Below are 9,981 nucleotides of genomic sequence, written 5' to 3'. Positions count from 1 at the left end.
ATATTGAAATAAAAAAATAAATAAATAAATGACAAGGGGAAAATGTGAGTCTCACAATGTAACTTTATAGATTTGTAAATATAATTATCTATTACACAGTTTATTTATTGTTTAAATAATAGGATAAGATTTGATATTTCCATTCGACATTCTGTTCCACTAGATTTTGGAGTGTGCTGGTGGAGATTTGTCTTATTCCACCACAAGGCTGTTGGTAAAGTCAGGTGCTGCTGTAGGTGAGGTGAGAAGGCCTGTGGTACAGTCAGCATTCCAATTCATTTCAAAGGTTCTTAACAGGGTTGAGTTTAGAGCTCTGTAGCAGCCACTCAAGATCTTCCTCTGCAACCCATGTAAACTGTATCTTCAGAGTGCTGGCATTGTGCACTGGGGCATTGTCATGCTGGAACAGGTTTGGATCTTCTAGTTCAAATAAAGGGAAAATTAACATCCTGTGTAATTGTCTGTCTCCAACTTTGTGGTAACAGTTGTAATCACATATGGGTGGAAAAGCCAGGTGTCCCTTTTGTCGAGGCAAATTTGGATGCGTCAGTTGCTTCCGAATTAAAATGTTAACATAAACATCCAACTTTAATCAGTCTCATCTTTTCAAAACACCATGTTTTTCATGTTTGTTTGTGCCAACAGTCTGACTGTCTAAGTTTGCTTCATGAAGAACCCTAAACACTTGTCTCTGTCATCATGGCTTGTACACCATTTGCTAAACAGAATTTAATGTGTGGTATCTGTTTAACTATGTAGGGAAGCATCAATAATGATTATGCTATCAAGTATGGGTCTGATGCTGAGCTCATTTACTCATAAACATAGCCAATACAATATCCAGTACCAGATGATATAAGTTTATGCTAGTCTTGCTAACAACACGAAATGACAGCAATCTGGACCGAAAAAAATGTCTACAACGCTAGTGGATGAAAATAACAGCTTTTCTGTTCCAGTGTGTTGTTTTTGGCGATCAGACGGTACAATTCATCAACGGTAAAAGATTCTGCTACAATGGAAGCAAAACGGTAGTTGTAATGTACAGCTGTACAGAAATGCTTTACTGAAATAAAACAAAACCCACTCTTGTACGTAACTACCTAATATTAAGCTAGTGGGTACACTTAATTTTTTTTATTAAAAACATCTCGCTAACTTTATAAAGGGCAAGACAATATAAACCATGGAAACAATACCAGACTCAATGACTCAATGTAACAAAACCGAACTTGTGCTCAGAATGGACTGGAGAGGAATACAAGTGAAATAATTAATACAGAATAAAACTAATACTAAATACCTAAACTAAACTAAAAACAAATTAATAAAGATATTGACTTGCAAGGAAATATCAAATCCTTGTATATTGTTTTATGGAAAAAGGGCAAAATTTGGTGTTTTTTCTAGATAAATGTGCAGTGCATAGGTTTTCGCACTCTTAAATATTTCATGTTTTGTAGGACTTCTTTGGGATTTTGTCATAATACTTCTAAAAAATATTTCAAGATGGTAAACTAATAAGAATTTTAGACCAAATTTGAGCATTTCTGGCTCAACAGGACTTGCCACCCTAAGAAAACCATCTTCACAGTGTGAATTTGGTGGACAGATTGCATAAAAGACTAGCATTGTTTTAGACAATATCACCAAAGCACATATTCATTTTAATTTCACAAACTGTCTAACTGAACAATTCAAGGTTTGTTGGAGGATTTTGTAAAGAAATCCAATACCTGAGCTACAATTTCCCCATTGTAATGAAGCTTAAATAATACAATGTTCCTGTTTTCCTATTATGAAATCGAAATTGCTAAACCCTTCGCTGGATACGCGACAATTCTTACGTATGTACAATCAGTAGTGTGTTCCTCTCGTATAATAGAACACATATCATGATCCGTAGGATTATTCTCATTAAAAATAAATCTGTCAAAAGCATTGTGGAGAATCTTATACTATGTGAAAGTAATGGGTTTTTCCAAAGGATTAATCATTTTATGAAGAGACTTTGTCATAGATTACAGAAAAAAAAAAAAAAACGCTATACTCTTCACATCGACCTCACATCTGCTTGTATAAAAAGATAAGTTTGACCTCTCGTTCACCATGATACGAAAAATAGTCACTTTATGTGTGTGCTGGGGCGCTCATGCTCATTTCAGATGCAAAATGCTAGAGAATGGCTGAAGATGCCGGCTGACAGCTCAGCACAGGCGATGTATTCAGTATGAGCCAAAGCTCCTTCTGCCTGGTGATCATTACGTTTTTTTAACCCACATTTATGCCCACACTGATCAATACCACATTTCAACCTGTCAGGTCTCATTCAGTGCAGGAGAATGTGCTTTATATTAACCTCAAACATCTTCGGGTGCATTAACAAGAACTTTTTACAAACCCTATTGACAAATGACCCCTCACGGGCCAAATCCTGTTTGCTAATCTTTTTTTTTTTTTTGTCTCCGTAATTCGTGCCATTTTCATCTTCTTGTTTGAACCCAACAGCATGTGAAGCTGGAGCTAATTTACCCCCACGTTCCTTCATTTATATGTAGAACTCAAGACCTCAGGCTCTAATCCACAGCTATTTCTTTTTCCCCGTACTGAAAGAACGATGCGTGTCAGAGTCCCTTCATCACTGCAGTTCTGTTCGGAAGAAAACCAAAGCTACGTTCAGCATCATTTGTTTCCATCATCCTGATCTGCTGCTCAGTGCTCATTTTTAATGCAGTTTCCTATAATCCAGAATACAAGTTCGCTTTCCAGCTCAGCTTGTGTAACTAACAGAAGAGAGTGGAATAAAATATAAAATAGATAATGCATCTAAAATAAAAATGTGGACCGAAAATGTAAAAGACTTAAGATGCATTGTATTCTAAAACTAAAGGAAAAAAAATTGCTGGCTCATGATTATTCACCAACTTGAAATTTTCGGTTCGGAACTTAACTGGGAAGTCAAATAGACTGAATTGTTATTTGATGTTTTAAATTCACACAAAAAAATTCTAAATCTTTGCCCAAACATGTATGATTTTACCCTGAAAACAACAGTGTGTGCACAGTGGTGATAGCATACTGTGAGTATTGTCGTTAGTGTATTGATTGTTTTTCGGACTAATTTGACTTAACTTGCACTTAACTGATTTACCTTTTTTAAATAATGGATTTAGTGTTGCTATATCTTATGCGATATATTTTTTTATAAGCCAACCCTAAATTATATTTTTTACTTCATCATCAAGATGTTTATATTAACCCAACCATTAGGGTTGCACAAGCAAGTGTACTCTTAGTGCAGGTCCCAAGCCCGGATAAATGTGGAGGGTTGCGTTAGGAAGGGATCCAGCATAAAACATGTTTCAAATCAAATATTTGGATCACGAATCAGAAATTCATACCGGATCCGATGCCCGGGTTACCAAGGACCGCTATGGGTATTGTTAGCCAACATTGTACTGGTGAAAATTGGACTACTGTTCGCCAAAGGAGAAGTAAAGAAGGAAAACATTTACAGAGACAGCAGGGAAAGAAGATGTGTAGGAGAGTGGAGGTTTGGAGTAAAGGAGTTTTGCAGCGAAAGGAGTTGTGGTATTGGATGAGGAAGTCAGGTGTGTTAGAGAAGTATGTGAAGGTGGTGCATGAGGACTGTGTGACAGCAGTGAAGTGTGCAGTAGGATCAACAAACAGGTTTAAGGTGGAGGTTGGACTGCATAAAGGACTTTTCCTGTTTGCAGTGGTGATAGACAGGTTGACGGATTTGTTGATGATATTGCAGTTTGTGGTGAGAGTAAGGAGCAAGAGCCTGGAGAGGTGGAGGTACAAGCTGAAGAGAAGGGGAATGAAAGTCAGTAGGAGTAAGACAGAGTTCATGTGTGTGAATGAGAGGGAGGGCAGTGGAGTGGTACAGAAGGTGGAGGAGTTCAGGTACAGTACCTGGGGTCAACAGTGCAAAGTAATGAGAGTGCAGGCAGGATGGAGTGGGAGGAGAAGGGTGGTAGGAGTGATTTGTGATAGAAGGGTATCTGCAAGAGTGAAAGGGAAAGTTTATAGGACTGTGGTGAGACCTGCGATGTTGTATGGTTTAGAGACAGTGGCATTGACTAAAATACAGGAGGTGGAGCTGGAGGTGGAAAAGGAAGAAGAAGAAAAATCAAGATGTTTATATATGTTTTTAACAAACTCTTGGTGCTTCAGAAACAGTAGTAATTATAACACTTGAATTGTTCACAGGTTGAGTTAATTTTATGAGTTATATCACTTTTGGTAGAAACTAATTTAGAACTCAAAGTAATCAAAGATTCTCATGCTTTTACCACTACCACCATCTTTTAAGTTTATGTTCTTTATTATACACAACACTGCATAATAGTGCACTCTTAAAAAAACTGTGAACCTTTATACTGCTTCTCTTTTCCCTCTAAGTGTTCCCTCTGAGGGAGGGGTTCAGGGATTTCTATAAAATTAGAAACCTTATTAAATGCCAAGAACCCTTAATTAATAATGGTCTTCTAAAACATAAACCTTCACAGACCCCACCATTGAATTTATTTATGTAGGCACATTATTTAGTAGCCAGATGTTTTCATTTGTTTTTTAAACGTATTTATTCCATTAATTTCTTGTTCACGATTAAAATAGTAGGGTGTAGTTTCCAAATCCATTTTCCAATTTCAACCAAATAACAACAATCCCAGCTGTGCTTTACAGACCCCTCTTTGAGATCCATTGTCATTAGGAATCCTTGGAGAACTGGAGTAGCAGGAAGAAACCCAAGAGATGTTTGCAGAGAAGTTTTAAATTCATGCCTTTCAAAGCTTTCTAGCCCAGGCAGATAACTTTGGAGCAGTAGCAGCAAACTTTCCAGATAGTTTGCAATAGTTCTTTCTTTTATATTTTTTTTTATTCTACACAGAACACGTAGCTGTGCACTTTAGGAGCACGATTGTTGTCCTTTTATCTTTGGCTTTTGATTTGAGCAGAAGTATGTGTGGACTATGAGACAGCGGAAAACTGAGGTTGAGGTGTAGGCCACACTTTCATCAGGATGTCTGTGTCTATGATGCCTGATCATCATCATCATCATCATCATCATCATTTGCACTAATAAAAATTTCTCACTTTCTTATTTTTTTTTGTCTTATTTTGCGTAAAAGTGAATGCATTTTAGCCATAAAACGTGTTTCTTTAGGCACTGTGCTTGGGCATCATTAACAGTGATGGGGATTTTCCCTCCTGAAAGAATTTCGTGAACATTTCGTTGAACTCTTTCAGCGTGGTTGGCTTTAGAGCTACAATTTCATTTTTATCTATAATTTTTTTTCGTGAGTAATGAAACACCTTTAGTAGTCTTTTCTCAGATATTTTTCTTTGGTTGAACTTTGGCAATAATTCAGAAAAAGATAAAGATAAACTGAAAATTCTAACTAACCTACTAACTATTTAACTTCAAGCAAAGACCAGTGCTTTAAATATGATGAAAATATCCAAACTGAAAAAACACCCACTTGATTCTCTTTTCTAACTCATAATATAGTATCTTGTGTAATATAAGAACCTGAAACTGAAATGTAGGATTAACTAGTGGCTTTATGACATAAATCTGCACAAAATAACCCATGATACAAGAACATGGTGGGAAAAAAAAATATGTGGGAAATGATTTACATGTAAAAAGTAAAAATGTATAAATATTTATAGTATATTATTTAAGCTTTAAAAGCATCAGAAGTCACATCGTTTTTTTTGTCCCTAATTTGATTTTCACCCACCCATCATAGGACAGCCATCACCCTGAGATATTTTGAAGTGCTTCCCCTGAGACTCATGAAGCCAGAAATGCTGCTCAAGCTGCATCAGAGGGCACTACAGCGTAAGGCCTAGGATTGGTGAACATTCCTGTAATTGGCACTAGAAAAGAATGTAGAAAGAAAGGGCCACACAGAAAATATGGCAATTTATGTTTTTGCCATCACAGGGGTGTGATAACTATTTTCTTTTGCGACATTATGGAGCCTGGAAGTCACGTAATTAGTTAAAGAGGGTTGAGTAATAAAATTGATATAGTGATGTGAGGTTCAGGATCGGGTCAGATCTGTATACAGACTCATTTAGGTCAAAACTGAGGGCTGACTCACAACCATGAGCTGTTTTCATCCTTTTGTTTTGTAGATGGGGGCAACCTCATTACTCACTCTCTCACACTGAATTTCAGTAAGGGCTTTATTCTGGATAGGGTGGTGCTGGAACTGGAGTCTATCCCGGGAACATTGGGCATCAGGTGGGAATACACTATGGGTGGCACGTCAGTTCATCACATACACGAACACTTCATATTTGGATGATTGCATTTTGGCAGTCCTGCTACTATTGTGTTTGTTGGAGATGTCAAGAAACCAGTAAACCCAGAGGAAACCTACAAATGCTGTAGCACTTGCACAATAAACATGCTTCCAAGGAAACTTAATATTTCCTAAAACAATTTCAGTCATTGTCAAGCAAAGTGGAACAAATCCTGGACAAATACTGGAGTCGTTTTCTGATCCCGTTCTCTGGGAAGAGCCAGTTCAACTAAGTAACTATGTGGCAGTAACCTTTCCGCCTATTTTTCATGAAAGAACTTTAACCTTGTTCTCCTCGATACTCTAACCTGTGGCCTGTGTTACACCTGAGATGACCACCTAAAACATTAGATATAAAGTGAATGCAAACTGCCCCCTAGTGGTTAGAATGTCTGCCATATAAAGTCACCCCACACACACACACACACACACACACACACACACACGCACACACACGCACACACACACACACACACACACACACACACACACACACACACACACACACACACACACACACACTTGTTTAACTATTCTTTTTATTGTAGGTTTTTTTTGTGTGTGTCTAGAAATAAATAAAAATTAATAAATAATTATTTTTGTGGACCATTGACAATATTACTGACAAAATGTTACTGACAAAACGTCCTGTTAATGATGGCTTTTTATTTTTATTTTTATTGTTATTATTATTATTATTATTATTATTATTATTATTTATTAATTTTTATTACATAATTACATTTTTTATTTCAATACCATATATATATATATATATATAAAACTTGGAAAACCAAAAAGTACAACTTATACAACTTTACAAATCCAATCACTTATCCTGTTGTTTCTATATAAAATAATTTAGTATATAAAAATCTTTAAAAAAAACCCTGTATTTTAAGTAATGTATGTAAGGAAAAAAATCACAGCGTGAGCATCTTTTCCAGCAATAAATCTCAGAACTGGTGCATAGACTTAACATTGTACTAAACATTTGCACATAATGTTGAGGATTTTATTTAAAATACTCTGCAGCAATAGGAGCCACTGAATTCTCCTAAAAAGTGAATTGAATTTATTTAAATTAATCTTTAGGATGTTCAGAAATCCATTCTTGGGGTTTTCTTGCATTTTCTTTTTATTAATGGACTTTATTGAAACACTCCACTCACGTTACGTCTCAAGACTCAGCCTTTGATCAGTCAGAGAAGAGGAAATTGGTCAGAGGGAGTGATTGATACGATGGTCTTATGGAAGGAATAGGGGAGGGAGGGAAAGATGGAGGGAAGGAAGCAGGGAGGGAGGAGAGGGAGAGCATTACGCAGGTTGCAATGACATCACCCTCATTAGACTATAAAACTGTGAGGAGAGCAGCAAGGGGGTTTAGAGTAGAGCTGGAGCTCTTTGAGGAACACACAGTGAGATCTTTTCTTGTGTTTGTTTTGGTTTGGTGTGGTTTTTGTTTGTAAAAAAAAAAAAAAAGAGAATCAATTAGAAGTCAGGATGAATGTCTTGCAGCTGGTGGCTTGTGGACTAATGCTGAGTCTTGTGTTGGTCAGATCAGAGGCGAGACCCACAACACCGAGCCAGCACAAGGTGAGACTTTTGGGGTCTGTTTTGTTTTCGAGAAAAGTTCAGTTTAGAAATCTCGAGGGTGTTTCATTCATCCTAGAAATTTTCGTTCATCCGAAGAGTTGTTTTTAGTCCTCCGAATTGGTTTAGATCCTGCAGTACACTTTTTATTTGCAATACTGCAGTAATTTTGTAATGTAATTCTATAAAAATTGCTTCATGTAATATTTCATGCAATGACAAATGAAAGGAAGTGAAGAACCTGCAATGCTGAGAGATGCTCTGGATCTGTGCAGAACATTTCCCCACTTTCAGCACTTTTTATAAATCCTTAGTGAAGAATTGATTCTAATATTCAGACTTGAAAGCGCAGGGAACTCTATCGTTTTGCACTCATTTCTTATTAAACAGCACTTTCACATACAGTAGATCAATCTGCTGGAGAACATTGCAGGACTTACAGTATACGTTTAGCTTTAATCATGATCATGAATTCAGTATCATTGCTTACTTCTGCATTAATAGGACCCTTTACTAAATCCCTTTGGTGCATGTGTGTGTGTTTGTGTGTTTCAGGCTCTGGAAGCTCTGTTTGGAGAAGAGCTGGCGGATATTCTGGCTTCAGGTGAACGCAGGATGCGACTGCTAAGGGAACTCCGCACGGACACTCGCGCCAAGGGCATGTGGGCACGCTTCGTTAATGACCAGAACGGCTCAAGGAGGCAAAAATCTGGAAATAAGAAAGGAGGAAGCACCACCAGAAGCGGCTGCTTCGGACACAAGATGGACAGAATAGGCACCATCAGTGGGATGGGCTGCCAACCAGCATATTACCCGCCCACAAATAACCTCTCCTGGTACGTCTGGATTCAGTCAGTGAACACGAAATTGGGTGTAGGTCAATATTAGGGGACATACTGAGTTACATCCTTTTGATTTTCAATCGTATTTAGAACTTGTTCATGAAAAACAAAAAGAAATGTTTTCTTTTTTCTTCTCCAACAAAATCTTAACAATATTTATTACTTATTTTACATTATTATTATGATTTTGTTCATTAATATTTTATACACAATGTATACATCGTACACATTGGTTTTATATTTATATCACATTTATCATTTTAGTTTTTATTTAATTACGCTTAGAAATCTAAAGTACTAAAAAATAGTGATGCCAAATTTACTGATAAGACCAAGCAGTCATCATGCTGTTATTTTGTGTTTCACAAGTTTGATATCCAACATTTAAAGTTGACAGATCTTCAGTATGTAATCGAAACAGGCAAAAAAATATATAAGTCAATGCAAGACATCATCATAAAAGTAAAAACTCAGCTCTGCTGAGATGTTTCCACTGGTCAGGAAATCCGCACTTCACTCACAGAAATGCTAAACATGAAAGAGTAGAAGGTGAACAATTATGACATCATTGCACAGGCTTGCTATTTTTTCCCCAACGTTCACTGCGTGTTTAAACACAGATTCGAATAAAGACTCACACAAGATGCATCATGTGTAAAAAAAAACGTGACTGACAGCATGTATTACGCAATATTTACATGCCTTAACAATAATCATGCTTGTCTTTTTTTTTCCCTCTTTCAGAGTATTTGCCAAGACGAGGAGTTTTCGGACATTGGTGACTTTACCCTTTTTGAGGAAAAGCCTTTGAAAAAATGAACGAAAAAAAGAGCCGGATTGTCGGTACGGAAAGCTGCAAAGATCGAGCGCTTTGTGGAAAATAATGTAATCGTCATAAATGTAAAAAAAAAAATAAAAATCCCATCATCACAGTGACATCACAAGATGGCGGAGGACGGTGTAAAAAAAATGTGCGAAGCTGTATATTGTCGCTGCTGCTGTACATTCATGTACTTCATTCCTGCATAAAATGTATTTATGTTAAAAAAAAAAAACTATTTATATGTTTATAAAAAAGAGATATTTATAATTGAATTTTATTTATGTAACATTTTCACATGAATGCAAACTGCAGGCCAATTCTGTTTGTAACTTTTGTTTTGTCTTGAATAGTTGAAAATGATTAAAAAATCATGCATAACTCA

General features: G+C 36.6%; 1 protein-coding gene across 1 annotated transcript; it reads left to right on the top strand.

The window, feature by feature from the left end:
* Nucleotides 1–7,718: 7,718 nt before the first annotated feature.
* nppc (natriuretic peptide C) lies at nt 7,719–9,981 on the top strand. Its single transcript, XM_083558265.1, has 3 exons — nt 7,719–7,937; nt 8,490–8,770; nt 9,521–9,981. Coding segments are annotated over exons 1-3 (375 nt in total). The 5' UTR covers nt 7,719–7,844; the 3' UTR covers nt 9,522–9,981.

Source organism: Silurus aristotelis (assembly GCF_946808225.1).
Source record: "Silurus aristotelis genome assembly, chromosome: 13".
In the NCBI taxonomy this organism is placed as follows: Eukaryota; Metazoa; Chordata; class Actinopteri; order Siluriformes; family Siluridae; genus Silurus; species Silurus aristotelis.
The sequence above is the reverse complement of the archived record's forward strand: the minus strand, read 5'-3'. Positions and strand labels throughout refer to the sequence as shown.

Coding starts and splice junctions, on each gene's coding strand:
- nppc (XM_083558265.1), top strand. CDS start 7,845: ATGAATGTCTTGCAGCTGGTGGCTTGTGGACTAATGCTGAGTCTTGTG. Junction 7,938..8,489: donor CAACACCGAGCCAGCACAAG/GTGAGACTTTTG, acceptor TGTGTGTTTCAG/GCTCTGGAAGCTCTGTTTGG.